We start from the raw sequence: 16,312 nt of genomic DNA, 5'->3' as shown, positions 1-16,312 counted from the left end.
CATATGATAATAGTCTTTCTCTGACTTATTTCGCTTAGCATAATACCTTCTAGTTCTATCCACATTGTTGCAAATGGCAAGATTTCATTTTTTGATGGCTGCATAATGTTCTCATTGTATATATATGTATATAATATATATATGTATGTATGTATATATATGTATATACACCACATTTTCTTTATCCATTCATCTGTCGATGGACATCTAGGCTCTTTCCACAGTTTGGCTATTGTGGACATTGCTGCTATAAATGTTGGGGTGCACGTGCCCCTTCAGATCACTAAATTTGTATCTTTGGGGTAAATACCCAGTAGTGCAATTGCTGGGTCACAGGGTAGCTCTGTTTTCAACTTGAGGAACCTCCATACTGTTTTCCTGACACCACGGGCTGTTCTTTAAAAAGAACTGTTTGAATGAAAGTAACTAATGATGCTGGGTGATGGTTACGTGGAGGTTTATCATATCCTTCCTTCTCTGGAAAAGAAAGTAACACTTTAAGACTTAGTGATACAGGAAATTCATAAACATATATATATTTTTTAAAGTTATATGGGGTGCAAAATGTGAAAACTCAATCATCCTCATACCTACCTGTCTAATCCCTAGAGGATAATACAGGTGACAGTCCGGAGTGTATGTTTCCTTTTATATGTATTTTTATATATGTCCATATGCACATATTTTCACATAGGTATTGTGCACACATACAAGTGTTTCTTCAGACTCCATTAAGGAATTACTGGGTCAAACGGTACATGTATTTACAAATTCTCGAGGCTCCATGAATTTTCGCTCACCAATTTTGTGCTGTATGATTTGGGATGAGGCCAGAAATCCTTTTTGGAAACAGGTGGGATATAAATAATAAATTAATACTTTGTAAAAACAACCCTCAGCCAGGGAGAGTGGTGACTTGGGTACTAGGGAAATATACCAGCTCTCAGTCCCAGACCACAAGGCATGCCTGCAGCCCCAGCCTGACCTGCTGATTTGATGCATGCCACCGTTAGGAGGCACTAGGAAGGAGGACTGAATTTCCCAGTCTTTGCAGAAAAAAGCCCTCTAATGTCTTGCTTACCTTGGCTGCACCAGCTCCAGGCCCCACCTGCCTGGCCTGATTTGAGGCAGACTGCCTGGCTACCCTTGGGGCTGCCCTGGAAAACAGCTCCTATCATCTCTTACAGCGAGGAAAACAACCAGCTGAAGGAGAGGGACTTGCAGAGTCTGGGGTTGGGATGAAGGGAAGGCCATCCTTTCCATGCTGGTCTTCACCTGTCTAGCCCAGGGAAACCTTGGGGTTACTATTTAATGCGGTAGATCTCTGTTGTCCTCGTTCCCCCAAACACAGTGTTAGTTTATGTACTTTCCGAAAAATTTTTAAAAGAGCCTTTTGATATGCCTTAGGAAGATTTGGTGAAGAGAAGCAGAGGCAGATTGGAGTTTATAGCCCTTATTTTTCCTACTCTTTCCATATATATAAATACATATACCATATTATTATATATACGTATTATTTCTGTGTGTGTTTTCTAAAGACAGCTTTTTCCTTTTAATCACAATTCATAGGTGGTGACCTGAGAGTACCGGCCCTAACTAACTCCCTTATATGGCAGTTTTTATTTAACTTTCTTTTGAGCAGAAAAAAGTGATCAAGTGTGAAGTTGCTTTTAAATTTTAAGAGAAGGCTACTTTGGCTTTGTATTTTCTTCCAGACAGAGATCCTAAGATATATATATATTTTTTAATATACAAGCAACCCGTGATCACATGCCTGCTGTGATAAAACAGTGCATAAGCAGCTCTCGTGTCTTTCCAATACTCTCCTCAGAGGGAACCATGGTTAACACTTCAGTGCATTTCCAGACCTCTTCCTTTGCAGTTACAAATACAAATCCATATATTCACATCCTTTTTATTTTATTTTATTTATTTTTTTTAAAGATTTTATTTATTTGAGAGAGAGAATGAGATAAGAGAGAGAGATCATGGGGGTCAGAGGGAGAAGCAGACTCCCCGTTGAGCAGGGAGCCTGCTGCGGGACTCGATCCCGGGACTCCAGGATCATGGCCTGAGCCGAAGGCAGTCGCTTAACCAACTGAGCCACCCAGGCGCCCCACATCCTTTTTATTTTAAAATGAATGGTATTCTGTGGCTTGTTCCCCCCCCCCCCCAGCTTAATATATCTTTAAACTCTCTCTATACTGGTACATATAGATGGATCTCATTCTTTTTAACAGCTGCATAACATGAATGGGTGCAACTGTAATTTATTGTAATTTTTCAGTGTTACAAATGGTCCTGTGGTAAACATCTTTGTGCTAAAGGATCTGGAGTTGCAGGTAAGGGGGGTAATACATTTGTTATAATCCCTAGAAAGAAAAGCGGGGATCCAGGTAACTAGTCCTGGTGTTCTGAGAACGAAGGTTTAGTGAGTAAGTGATTGTGGGAAATGGCTGCATGCTGAGCCTCCCTCCTGGTGATTCACAATTAAGTAGCATATTAAAAGTTCTGGAAATTCTTCAGTAACCACTCACTGCTGAGTGGTTTAAAAAGAGTTGTTTGCGAAGGGAAGGACCTTAATTCTTTGTACACATCTATTAAATTTTTCCTGAACTGGGCACCTGGGTGGCTCAGTCAGTTAAGCGTCTGTCTTAGGCTCAGGTCATGATCCCAGGGTCCTGTGATTGTGTCCCACATTAGGCGCCTGCTGAGCAGAGAGTCTGCTTCTCCCTGTACCCCTCCCTCTACTTGTGATCTCTCTCTCTCTCAAATAAGTAAAATCTTTAAAAATAAATAAATAAATAAAATTTTCCTGAACAGTTTTGTAAATGCCACCCAGTTGTAATCTCTCAAAGATAGGGCAGCATTTAGATAGGAACTCAGCCACATACTGTTCAAATAGGCTGGGCAGCTGGGGTGGAGTCAGGTTTGGATTTTGTCCAGGAACCAGGCTAGGCCTGGCAGCTCCTCCCAAGCCCCTTGCATAAGGTGAAGAGGGACCCAGGAAGGCCTGGCATAAACCAAGTCTTGAGGCTGATTGTGGGGAGAGGGGTGGAGTTTCACTGGTCTAAGTCTGGCTGAGAAGTGATATCAGACCCAGCAGACACAGTACAACAGTGGGACCCAGGCCTCTAACACAGAAGATTGTTGACCCAGAATCCCTAGAGAAGGAGCCACTTGGGGTGTGAGGGGGCAGCCTTAACCCACCCCCCCCCCCCCCCCCCCCCCCCCCTGGCCCACCTCCTCCACTTAGTGAAATCATGATTAACTGCCCCGGTTCTTACCTCTGTGAAGCCTCTTCCGATCCGGCCAGACCACTCCTGTGTGTGCTGGTAGCACCATTGCTGTACCTCTGTTAGAGCAGTTGGCAGTCTGGCTGGTCTTCTAGTTCATTCATGCTGGTCAAGAGGAAGGGCCACATAATGAATTATGTACTTCACAGTCTTCCCCAACAAAGGGGGAGCTCCTTTATTATGGGGCATGCCTTCACTCATTCCGTCATTATTGAGCACCGACCGAGTCAGGCATTAGCTCTGCTGCCAGAATACAGTAGTGAATAAGGTGGACCTAATCCCTGTCTTGGTTCATATTCTTACATTTCCTGTAATCTAGCCCGATGTCTAGTTCAAAGCTTGGCACAGTAGGGTTTAGAAATGGTAATCTAATTGGGAAAGCTGCTTTTGCATAGCGAGCACTTGTTTTAACTTCTGTGCTACAGATTAGAAAACATTTCCTCAAGATGCCTTGCTTAGTTTATATGACAGAAAGTCATTTATGTGAAATATTCTAAAGACATTTGGAGTGACCTTGGGAGCCTGATGGAGTCTGGGTGGTTGGCACCCCCGGCCACCCCTAGGGCTCACACCTGGCTGGGACCGAGCTGGCAGAGCACGCGGCTGGCCGCTGCCCGCAGGCCCCGCCCCCCGCCCCGCCCCGCCCCCAGGCACCACCCCGGACCCCGCCCCCGCTCTCCATAGTTACGGCGCTGTGGAGGCGGCGGCCATCTTGGCGGCGGAGCGATGAGCGGGTCCAACCCGAAGGCTGCGGCCGCTGGGTCGGCGGCTGGGCCTGGGGGGCTGGTGGCCGGCAAGGAAGAGAAGAAGAAGGCGGGCGGCGGCGTGCTGAACCGACTCAAGGCGCGGCGGCAGGCGCCCCACCACGCGGCAGAGGATGGCATCGGGGCGGCGGTCACGGAGCAGGAGCTGCTGGCTCTGGACACCATCCGGCCCGAGCACGTCCTGCGCCTCAGCCGGGTCACCGAGAGTGAGTGCCGGCCCGACTGCGCCCCTGCCCTCGCCCCGGGCCCCTTATCGCCTTCAGCGGAGCCGGCCGCTCGCCGCCTGACCGGCCCGGGGGTCCACCCAGGCCCCCTCGGCCGGTCAGGCCGCGTCGCCCGCCGCTGTGCCGGGCCGGCTCTGCGCTCCCCACCCTCAGCCAGACCTGGTTGGGAAGGGGTTCTCCTTGAGCTTGACCGCGCTCACCTGTGTCCGGCCGCGCCAGGCTCCTCCTGGGCGGCCCCAGCTGGAACTCCAGGCTGGGCCGTTCTCCTCCTCAGCTGGATCCGTTTGGGTAGGGAGCCCCTTTAGCTTAACCGGAACCTCCTGACCCTGGTTAAATAGGACCGCTGCCCCCTCGTCCTGGAAGACCCACGGGTATCAGTGAAGTTCCTGCTCAGCCAGGCTCCCTCAACCTGCCCCCTCCCAGCCTCTGCAGTCTCTGCCCGCCCAGACCCCTACCTGCTTTCTCTGCCTTTCCCTCCACTCCGTCCCCTGACAGCCCCCTCTCCAGCCTGCCTTGGCCCCCTTACTCCTTTGGTCCCAAGCCTTGCCCCTTTTGTGTGCAGGAGGGCCCTTCCTTCCTCAAACATATTGCCGTGGCGTTTTATGCAAATTTAAAACTGCCACTTTAGAAGATATGTTAATAAAGTTTCAGTTTATGTACACAGTCTAAAATGTGAATCTCGCTTTTGACACCTGTTCTAGTGAATTAAGAATGTGTCAGTGTTTAAGAAATGCATTTCTTGCGTAAAATGCAACCATCCTACAAGGTTTCATTGATAATAAGGAAGGGTGGGAAGAAATACATTGCCCACCCCCTGTCTTGGTTCTTCTCCCTTTTTATATTCTCTTCCAAGCCAAGCCCTGACTTGCCACCCTTTCTCTTGCTGCTATTTTCCCCTCTCCCAGGTTAGACCCTGCTTGCCCTGCCCATCCTGCGGCCCTCCAGACTTCTAACCCTGCGACACCAGCACTCCCTCCGTGGATCTAAGGCTGCCACAGCGTTACCTGCTGAATTGCTTTAGCTGTCAGCCTGGGGCTGCTCAGGTGTACCTCAGGTAGCTGGTGGCAGCTCCAGTAATTTGGGGGCGGGGGTTTAGACAGTGGGCCTTGGTCCAGCCTGTATGAAAAGGAATTCCCATCTCCTGATAGGTTTAACTTGATTCTTGATATTTCAGTGTCCCCCCTTTCCATTGGGTTGGGCCTGTCCTTTGCGTGCCTGAGTATTATCTATAGAAGGTCTTGCTATTCAGTTTATTGAAACATTGTGAAAACGCTGCTTCTGTTCTATCCCCGTTTTCATTTGGGGCTCTGAAGGTCCAGAAGTGCGCATCACCTGAGCTTTCTAGCCTCCTGCTTTCTCCTGATACCAAGGGTGAATCAGGCCATTCTAATGCCTGGCCCTTAGCGGCATTCTCAGTGGGCACTCAGGTCATGTGTAGGAGCTTGGGATTGGTGCTCTTGCTCAAACTCACCCCAGTAGCCTACTGGAGAAAGCCACAGGTCAGAGCGTGGTGACCTCTGGATTTTGTTCAAGTCTGTTCCGTTCAGCAAGTTATTTATTGAATACCCTTGAAAGGTGCAGAAGCCATCTCAGTCTTTTTAGGATTTACAAAGTAATCAGCGGGTCTCAAGTTTGCCATATTACTGGAGAGACAGCTTGTAAAACATGGAACAACTAACACAAGCAGACAGTGTAAGAAAAAGTGCTCAAATGAGTTGTGGAGAAGAAGATGCTATCAGGAGTCACATCGTAAAAAGAAATCAGGGAAGTTTCCTATGATCAGTACCATATTGACCAACTGCTCAGGTTGTCACGGGCTCCACTTCACTTTGGCCCAGTGCCCTCCCAGCAGATCTGCCCTGTCACTTGTGTAGGTATGGTCCACCGCCTGATTTTGTACAGTCCGCAAGCTAAGAATGGTTTTTACATTTTTAAATAGTTGAGGGAAAAAAAATGTCGGCACACATGGTTATATGCAATTCATATTCCAGTGTCTGTAAATAGTTTTATTGGACTACATTTATATGCAGGTTGTCTGCGACTGCTTTTTGCCACAGAGAGAGTTGAGTAGTTGTGACAGAGACAGTGTGGCCCCAAAGTCTAAATTATTTATGATGTGGCCCTTTACAGAAAACATTTGCTGATCTCTGCTGTGCGATACCCATGGCCGGCAAACAGGCACTATATTGGCCATTAGATCAGCATAAATGTTTTGTTTTATTTATTTATTTGTTTATTTTTAAAGTATTCTTTTAAAAAATTTTTTTTAAAGACTTTATTTATTTATTTGACAGAGAGAGACATAGCGAGAGAGGGAACACAAGCAGGGGGAGTAGGAGAGGGAGAAGCAGGCTTCCCCGTGGGGAAGGGAGCCCGACGTAAGGCTCGATCCCAGGACCCTGGGATCACGACCTGAGCCGAAGGCAGACGCTTAACGACTGAGCCACCCAGGCGCCCCAGCATAAATGTTTTAAAATGGATTTGTAAAAAAAATTCTGTTGTGACATCAAGTTAATAGATCATGGAAGCTTTGTAGGCCATTTTGGGGTTGTTTCTAAAGCAAGCCCCTGATACTATCCCTGTTTCTAAAAGTGTTAATCTTTCATCCCATCCAAATCCATGGTCTTGTTTTCTTTCTTCAATCCCCTTATTCTTCTCACACAACTTTTGCTTGCAACATAAGAGGAAGTTTTTGGTGTATTTTAAGTGAATTGTGTAAGAAGAAAAACCCTGAGTTTGCTTCAAAACTTGACAAAGAAATGGTAGTTTTGGAGGATTACTAAACAGCATTTGTCTTTCTCTCTCTCTCTTATTTTCAGATTATTTATGTAAACCCGAAGATAACATCTACAGTATTGATTTCACTCGTTTCAAAATTCGAGACTTGGAGACAGGGACAGTGCTCTTTGAGATTGCCAAACCCTGTGTTTCAGGTAGGCCTCGGTATTGTCGCAGCCACTTGAGAAAAGGTCTCCGAGGCTCCCGTTTGTGTGAGCCGTTGCATCCTGTGGCTTGTACTCCAGCATGTCCGTGCAGTGCCTCCTCCTGAAACCTGGCCTGCCTGGCGTACTGGTCGGAAGGTGCACTGAGAGGCTGGTATTTGTTGAGTATCTACCCTCTGCTGATTGTACATGTGTTTCTGTTTGCATCAGGTCCTATAATCCTCACATTTCTGGGAGGAGTTATTATTCCCATTTTACAGATAAGGAAACTGAGACCCAGAATTTCCAGGTACTTTCCTAAGGTTCTGTGCTCGTTCATCTTACCATGTTGCCTCCACTTAGGATAGGAAGCCTTGGAATTAAAGGAGAATGAGGAAAGCTCCCCTGAGCCTTGTGTCCTGGGAACACTGGAAGGGGTGATGCTGAGGGTCCCGGTCTGGGCTCCCCTGTCTTCTCCCTCGCTTTCCTTTAAACAGTGCCTCCTATTTCCCTGTAAGTCCTAGTTTGGATTTTAATCTTCACCATTTTCTGGATGAACAGAAAGCCCCGACCTATGAACTACTTGGGATTCCTTAAATTAGCTTTGAATAGATACTTCCCGTGCTTGTGATGCAGCCCCAGGGTGACTCATTCCTGGCCAGGGGACCACATGTCAGTCTTGGAGCTCATCACCGGAGACGGAGCGCCCTCTGGCATTAGTTTTTAGAACACCAGTGCGATGACTGCAGAGTATTCACTGAGGTCTGTATTAATAATTCTTTTTGCAAAGCTCTTCTCATCTGATTCGCTGCTCAGAAGAGCCTGTAAATTTGGTAAGGCAGGTATTAGTATCCCAGGTAGGTTGAAAGGCTTTCCTGAGAAGGTCTCAGCTCAGGTTCGTTGTACAGCCAAGGCTGGAGCCCTAGTCTTCTCACCCCATCCGGCATCCTTTGTGCTCTCATAATCTAGGGCTGACCAAGGCACCTAACGGCTCCAGCCTGTGGGTGCTTAGCTGGTGTTGGGAGGATCAGGGCCAGCCAGCTTCCTGGGTCTGTGGCATTCACATCCCTAAGTGACCCGTCCCAGTACTTCAGATGTTTTGTGGACCCCAGGGCTGCTTCAGATATGTGGATTTGGATTAGGCTGGGCCCATAGTAGTCATTTCAGTACAAAATTGAACTATCTCAAGAAGGTCAGCTGCAGATCCTGTAAAAATACCTTGATTTTCAACTTCTCCAGTCTTTACCTTTAAGGATCTTGATTCACTTAGAATATGCTCCCACTGAATCAGTACCTTCCTGCTGCTCTTGTTCTGATGAATTTGAATTCCTGAGAAGATTTGGTCTGATTCTCTCTGAATCACATTGTTGGAGCAAGGACTCTCCAGTGGCTGGCTCTGAACCCCTGCTCAGTCTGGTTGCCCATATGCTCTTGGGGTTGTCATTGGCGGAGATGTCTGGGGCTAAAAAAGACATCAGTTGCACCCATATTCAGCCTATACCTGGAGAAAATATTTTTGCTGGACACTGGATGGGTACTAGTGGGAACTACCTTGTTTTTCACATTAGAGTGGTTCTTTGATTCATTTTACAGAACTTCCACTTTCTGGGTTCAGGAATGGACTAGACTGGCTCTCATTCAGGTCCCACACGTTGGCCCATTGCCCATCTATCTGCCTCACTGTTTCCCAGTTGGTCAGTGTTGGACCTGGCGTGGCCTGGAATAGGCATTACAGTACCCCAAGACTGTAGGCCGGTATCTTCCATTTAAATAACAAGGTTATTTCTAGGAGTTATCTTTGCTGCCTATCAGAAATTTTTGCATTCTTTGAACTGGCCTTTTGACTAGTTTCAACCTTTGTAGTCTCATTCTTCTGGTTGGCGGCTAGGACTGCAGCCTCGTCACCAGCAGACATGTCTGTATGCTCTCGACCATGCCAGGGGCCTAGCACCTGGCTTATATTTCAGGCCGGTTCTCTTAGGATATGGCCCAAGCCCTTAAACTACATAAAAGGTAAATAGCTTAGTGTTTGAGAACAAGCTTTGAGTCCCTGGGTTCAAATCCTTTCTTCCCCCATTTACTATTTGGGGGACTTTGGACATGTGACTTAATGTCTCTGAGCTTCTGCGTCCTGATCTGTAACATGGAGATGGTGATGACACCCCCCAGGGTTACTCTGAGGATTCTGGGGAGTGATCAGCACAAGGCCTGGTATGTAGCAAATGTGCAGTCGACATTGACCATCCTGCTGTGGGTGTTAGTACCATTCACCGGTTGTGCTGTTGGGACCGGTGGTGCCAAGACAGTGCACTCGAGATGCTGTGTGCTCACTCTTTCAGACCAAGAGGAGGAGGACGACGACGAAGGTGGGGACGCGGATATCAGTGCAGGACGTTTTGTCCGCTATCAGTTCACACCAGCCTTTCTCCGCCTCCGGACAGTCGGAGCAACGTGAGTACCAGTATTTCTGGAGGGGAGAACACTCTTTGTCCACAAAGAATGTTCTTGGTTGGGTTCTGGATTGACTTTAGAGGAGGGAGGAGGCCAAGTAGGGCTCACAGAGGTTTATTTTGCAGAGTGGAGTTCACAGTGGGAGACAAACCTGTGTCAAACTTCCGGATGATCGAGCGGCACTATTTCCGGGAACGCTTGCTGAAGAACTTTGACTTCGATTTCGGCTTCTGCATCCCCAGCAGTAGAAACACTTGTGAACATATCTATGAGTTTCCCCAGCTTTCTGAGGATGTCAGTATGTATCCCCTGACTTCTGTACCATTCTAGATTCTTAGGGCTAGAAGGAACAAACCTTGGAGTCCATCTGGTCCAACGCCCTCATCTGGCAGAGGAGGGAGGTGGTGACATGATGCCTTTGTAGGCATTTGACCTCAGGCTTCTCATTTCCTAGTGCTCCTCTCTAGGGTTCCAAACTCTGCCTGTCTGGGAGCATCAAAGGTTTTAATAATGCAGGCCGTCTGCTTTAGGTGCCTGCTGCGGGAAAGGGGGTGACTGAAGGAGAGGCGGGGAGGCCCATGATGATCCCTGGGCCTAGGGTTAGCTGGAGTGCCTCTCTGAGCCGCTTTGGTTTTCCACTATGTTCTGGTCATTGGCTCCTGCCCGGCACTCCTTAGTCAGAGGGAGAAGTGAAGCTGGGGACCAACTAGAATCAGAAGTCTTTCTCATCCTCTGCTGTCAGACTAGATCCACAGGAAAAAGGGAATTGTTACAGAGTTTGGAGCAGCAGGGGTGGCCGGATGGAAGCCATGTCTTAGGAAGAGTAATCCTATAGTTCTGAGGAGGAAGAACTCAGGAGGCCCCAGAGGGAGAAGCCGAGGCAGGGGAAGAGGTGGACTGATCGAAAGAAAGAACAGGATTTATCAGTTCCTGGGACTCTGGTGACGCTCTCTTGGGTTAGCATTCCCTGTTGGTAACCAGGGAAAATGGCTCCAGAACAATGAGAATGTGAGCGGGATCCTGTGAATAGTGAATAGTCGGGGGAGTTTGGCTGAGTTGTAGGGAAGGACCTACATACACTGGTTTTCTCAGAATCCCAGGTCCTTAAAACTGTTAAGATTCCAAAAACCAGAATATTCTCCACTCACATTGACAGTGCTGTTTCCAGGTAAAATGAGGATTGCTGATGTGGGGCAGGCTGTTGATGACGGCCTCTGATCCCGCTCCCCAAGCTGGGCCAGAATAGGTAGATACTTGCAGGAAAGGATTATGTATAGTATTTCAAGTTTTTACCCAAGGCAATAGAACTTTTCTTCTTGAAACCAAATAAGCTGAAGGAGTGTGGAGGTCAATATTCTGGATATAAACCAAATAACTACGGCCCAAGTGGGTTCAAAGGACTTGAAACAATTCGTTTCATCTTTTGAGAACTGTGGTAAACAAGCGCATTTCCTCCAGAGGAGCCAAAATAGCATGTGATCATTAACTCAAAACCGATCAGAGGCTGTGGCTGTTAATTATCTTGACTGTCTAGTGTGGCTAAAGAGGTCTGGGCAGTTGCCTGAGCAAACAGAAGATTTAAATCTGGATCCCAAGACAAGCAGATCTTTTGCTGGATCATTTGCGACCTAATACCCCGAGCCATGCCTGTGAAAGCCTCCTCGCCCTTTGTCCCCCTGCACTCATGCATTCCTAGGCTTCCTTTGGTTGTCAGGGATGCCCATGGGGAGTGGGCACAGTGAGGCACAGCTTTTGGAATTTGGGCCAGAGTGTCTAGAGATGGGGAACAGACCAGAAGTACTGAATAAATAGTCTTCAGTGGTCCATGTTGGCAAAAGGGTAATCCTGTTTCCCTGGGGTTCTGATTAAGGGCTGGAGATGCCCAAGTAGTGCCATGTCAGAGTTGATTACATCCTTATGTTGAAGTGGGTATTGTGTTTAATTTGGGGGCCTCTGGTTCTCTCCAGCTCTCCAAGCCTACCCCCCCCTCTGTTCTGACCTCATTATTCTGGCAGAGTACACTCACACGTTCTGGAGGGCTGGCTTATGAATTACAGAGGGGATACTACGTTTTTCCCCACCTAGCCCAGGGGGCAGACTCACACATATGTCTTTCCTGTTTCCCTTTCTCTGACTTGCAGTTCGTCTGATGATTGAAAATCCCTATGAGACCCGTTCTGACAGTTTCTACTTTGTTGACAACAAGCTGATAATGCACAACAAGGCTGACTATGCCTATAATGGAGGCCAGTGACTGCTGCAGGAGTGGACGGGGAGGTGCTTTGCTGTGGCCCAAGGTCCTGGCACATGGAGGTGGTTGAACCTGCTGTTCGTCCACACACATCTGGAGCCTCATCCCGGGAAGCCAAGGCTGGCGTGGTAGTTTCCTGTGCTCAAGAGAGGTGCCAAGCAGTGCTGTGTTTTCTTCCCCAGTATTTTTTCTTCCCTTTTCCCTGCCCCATAGGTCGCAGAGGTACTAGAGTAAAGTAAAGGATTAGGGTCAGGTTCCTGGAGTCCAGAGAAAAAAGAAAGTCTATTTTCCTCTTGTCCTAGCTGCCTGCTGGTTGTGCTGATGAGCCTGGGTCTCTGCAGGCACAGCTGTGTCGGGGTGAGGAGGCTCTGGCCGGCCGGCTTGCAGCAGCTTCTCCGTAGCTTCCTGGGCACGGTGAGAAGCTGACAGCTAGGCCTCTTCTAGGCGATTCCTCCTCTTGCTTACAGTGTTGCTGTTGGCATAGTGTGACCTCAGTTTGTGTGTAGTTCTAAAGCAACTGGAAAGAAAGGGGGTGGTGGAAGGGTGCCAAGAGTGGGGGTGCAGGGGGCCGCTAGGGCTGCCAAACTGAAAGGTCCATGTTGTGGCGAGGCCTGCTTCTCTGTCTGACTTCCAGGATCTTCCACCAGCCCTCCTGGGGACACACCCAAGGTTTCAGCCTGGCAGTGCCTTCCTGTTGCCATTTTGGAAGAAAGATGAGCTTGCTCTGCTTGTCCTCCCTCCTAACTTTTGAGTATCTCCTGAAATAGACTGTCAGTTTTGTGCTTTTGGAACAGTAGGATCTCTTGAGGCCACAGCAGGCCTTGTATTTTGTGTTGGTTTTTTTTTTTCCCCCCCCTTAGTCTTCTTTTGGGGAGGTTTTATAAGACTACCGTGGTGTTCCCAGCATATATGGTGTGTGGTTAGACTTCTGATAGTATTAAACAGACGCCTGGGGCTAATCTGGCTCATGTTGGGGCCTGGGATAGTTACCGACCAGCAGCTACTTAAAGGAGGGATTTGATTTTCTCTACACAGGAGAGCCTGCAGGATTGGCTTATGATGTGGATTTGCCTCTGAAACTCTTTGTAGATTTCTTCTTTAGGAGGATTTTCCTGTCTGCCTTTCTCCTGAAATAATTTCTGGAACCATCCTGGCAGGTCAGACCTCAGTAATGCATATTCCGATCCTTCATACTGCTAGTTGGAATGTTTTTGGGTGTTTGGAAAAGATGAATGAAGTCGGCCGAGTTGGCTCTCAAAAGGTGTTCTCAGAAAACCTTCCCTGCACATCCTTGTGGGCTACTTTTGTCCTCAGGCCCTTCCTGGATAGCCTCAGCTCCTCCTGGTTGTCTGACTGGGGTGGCTGACCCTCTGATAAGATTGTTGCTGTGGCCAGGGTTTAGCATTGATAGGAAGGTAGCAGGAGGAAGGGCCTGGGCATGAGGGAATAGTCACTGTGAAGCATCATAGTAGCTGGAGAGCAGTCTCCCAAGATGCTTGGGACAAAGACCACATGGGGCCCAGGATAGAAGGGCCAGCACTTTGCCACAGAAGTCTCCTGTGCATTCGCTAACCAGTGTTGCTCCCTTTTTGGATTCTAGAGTGTGAGTGGCCTTGAACCTTGGCCCAGTGCTCTCTGCCAGGCCAGAGTCTGGGCTGTGCCAGATGCTGGCAGCTTTCTCACTGAGAAAACCCTTACTCCTGTGTGCTGGCACTGCATCCAACCACTGAGGGAGGGAAGAGACAAGGCACCCTGCACATGGGTTACTCATCACCATACCGGGTGAATCTCAGAACTGGAGTCGACCACAAATCCAGGTGCCTTATGTGTGGCTCTGTCCCACGTGCTGCTGGGAAAAGCTGCATTGCCCTCCTTCCCTCCTCATCTGTGGACAGACATCAGTACTGCCTCCTTGCCTGGTTTCTCCTCGTGACTTCTCTAGCATATTCATGTGTACATACTGAGCTTCAGAATCACCCCTTCTCTATGGGACAGTAGCCTAATCGGGAGATTTTCTACTATTTGTTATTTAATTATTATCTAGGATGTGGTTTCTGGAGCTGTCCAGAGCTCTGCTCAATAGAGTGTCTTGGAAATGTGTCCCAGGGCAGACCACGTCGTGTGGACTAGTAGGCTGTCTCTTCTCTGCAGTGTTAGCCTTTGCTGGGGGAGGGGGGGGGCTAGGCGTGCTGGCTTGAGTCATGCTTTGTCCTCCTCCCCATTAGCTTGCCTTAGTCTCACCGGACCATCTGGAGGCCGTGTGCTCCGTCTGTGCCCAGGAGCACAGGGGTATACCATTTGCTCCCGACGGTCTGTCTGGTGTTCTGTACCTGGGAGTCTGGATTCTTGTGTCTCACTACTCAGGAAATCTGGAGAAGCATCACCACTCTGGGGGGTGAACCAGAGTGAGTTTGGAATTCACGCTTTTGTACCTGACCTGGGGAAAGAATTGGAAGTCCTCCTTTCTCTGAAAGTAGCTGAAGCCGTCAAAAGTTGAATCGGGAGGCCATGTTAGTAAGGAATCGGGGCTGGTGATAGCAGTTGTCTTGGGGGTGCTGCTGGGGGAGGGGAAAAGTGACCTGCACGGGGACACCTTGCCTCCTGTTCAGAGCTGGCATCTGGGCGGCAGCTCCTGGAGGGACTCATGCCAGCAGCCTGGCAGGCCCACCTGGCACCACGGGGGCCAGATGCCTGCACCTCTTCCTCTGCCATCCTGCTCCTATCCCTCTGCCTTGGAATCTCCAGGAAGAGCATCTCTCTTTTCCTGTGGAGCCTTTGGGCTATGATGCCCTTCTTGCTTTTCCAAAGAAGATCCCTGTTGATTTCATTTTGTTCTAAAGAGCAAACAGAAGAAATAACCAATAAAAGTAGTTGTGGGCTAAAGTAGGCCACCCTGTCCTTATGTGTTTGCTCAGTGATCCTTTGCGGAGAAGGCAGTTTTCAGGGGCCTGCAGAACTCCCGGAAGACACGTCCAGCCATTGGGCCATCTGATTCTCCAGCAGGGGCAGTGATTTAGGGAAGGTGGGGCTCACCGTAGACTGGTGATTCTTGAAATGGCAGTGACGGGTAATCGTCGACCTATTTTTCCAGTTGAAGTGGAATTCATTTCTGGGATGGATTTAATAGGTTGTGTGTAATGGACAAGTTGGGGGAGTCTTGCCTTAGTGTGTCCTGCCACCCCCAGTAGGCTCCCAGGGTACTCTTTTTTTTTTTCCCCTCTGTCAAGTCACTTTCTTTTGGTGGCTCTTGTCACCACGATGGCAGTGAGATTTGAGGACTGGAGACAGTGTCCCCAGAACCACAGCATAGATTCCTTGCCAGGGCCCGAGGATTCCTGATGCAGAGGTGCTGCTGTACCTGCTGTAAGCGCCTGATCGTCGACTCATTTCCTCACATTCCATGTTACAGAACATCTTCGCCACAAAAAGGGTCTGGTGGAGGTGGATTTACCCCTTGTTTTACAAAGGATCGTGTAAAGTCATTGAAGTTGTGAAAGTCTATTTTTTCCCTGTAAATCTATTTTTCACAGAATATAAGAAACATCAATGACCTGATCTGTCCTTCCTCCTCTTTCCCCTTCACCTAAGATCCTCATTCCAGTTTGTATTGTCTTTGTGTCCAAAGTAAACTAGGTGACTTATTTGTACAAAATGTTATTTTGCCACAAGAGACAGTAATAAAAGATTTTCACAGTATGTGCGTCCTCTCTTGTCCCCTGATTGGGCCCTGTGGGTTGCTGCGGGGGAGCAGGTTTGGGGTGGGGGTGGACTCCAAGTTTCTTTAAATGACCTTCCTGTAAATAATGAGTGTTGCTGGTTTTTAGGATGATCAGGGAACAGTATTGGGCTCTAGGTTTAATATTTTTGCTTTGTTTTGCTGGGGGGGCTTTGTGAATTAAAAATGTATGTAGTATTTTAATGTTAGGGTTATTGAGGTATGCATTAACTGCAGTAGAATTCACCTGGTTTGAGATACAGCTGGATGAGCACGCAGCCTTATTGCCCCATCACAATCATGATACAGGGCTGTTGTATCACCCCGCAAAGTTCCCTCAAAGGCCAGTTCCCTTGAAACCATTGTCTGGTTTCTGTGTTTACTGGGAAATTGGTGTACTTTTAATATAAAACTAACACCGTTGTTTAAGGTAACAGTACAATTTTGAAGTAAGTCTGGCTTGGATGGTCTGTGGCAGCCGAAGCAGTCATTGGCCCGTGTCCACTCACTGATTTCCCCCTCTCCTGCTTCTTGCTTGCTTCTTTCACCCAGGACTGGCACCAGGTGGGGCAGTGGAAAGGTAAGGAAGGCCTCAGAGCATTAGCCGACCACAGTTCATTGGTTCGGGTCTAAAGTACTGTGGATTTAGAGGCTTTCTCTTAAATGAGAGGTAACATATTAAGGACTTTG

At 48.2% G+C, this 16,312-nt stretch overlaps 1 protein-coding gene across 1 annotated transcript; it reads left to right on the top strand.

Annotated features, from left to right (window-relative positions):
* Nucleotides 1-4,022: 4,022 nt before the first annotated feature.
* Nucleotides 4,023-15,603, top strand: UNC119B (unc-119 lipid binding chaperone B). Its single transcript, XM_025889492.2, has 5 exons — nt 4,023-4,266; nt 7,104-7,217; nt 9,545-9,656; nt 9,782-9,954; nt 11,798-15,603. Exons 1-5 carry the CDS (start codon nt 4,023-4,025, stop codon nt 11,908-11,910), a joined length of 756 nt encoding a protein of 251 aa, XP_025745277.1. The 3' UTR covers nt 11,911-15,603.
* Nucleotides 15,604-16,312: the final 709 nt, after the last annotated feature.

The sequence above is a fragment of the Callorhinus ursinus genome, unplaced genomic scaffold (assembly GCF_003265705.2).
Source record: "Callorhinus ursinus isolate GAN/ISIS: 27379988/994484 unplaced genomic scaffold, GSC_fseal_2.0 scaffold41, whole genome shotgun sequence".
Taxonomy (NCBI): domain Eukaryota; kingdom Metazoa; phylum Chordata; class Mammalia; order Carnivora; family Otariidae; genus Callorhinus; species Callorhinus ursinus.
The sequence above is the reverse complement of the archived record's forward strand: the minus strand, read 5'-3'. Positions and strand labels throughout refer to the sequence as shown.

Coding starts and splice junctions, on each gene's coding strand:
- UNC119B (XM_025889492.2), top strand. CDS start 4,023: ATGAGCGGGTCCAACCCGAAGGCTGCGGCCGCTGGGTCGGCGGCTGGG. Junction 4,267..7,103: donor CCTCAGCCGGGTCACCGAGA/GTGAGTGCCGGC, acceptor TCTTATTTTCAG/ATTATTTATGTAAACCCGAA. Junction 9,955..11,797: donor CCAGCTTTCTGAGGATGTCA/GTATGTATCCCC, acceptor TCTGACTTGCAG/TTCGTCTGATGATTGAAAAT.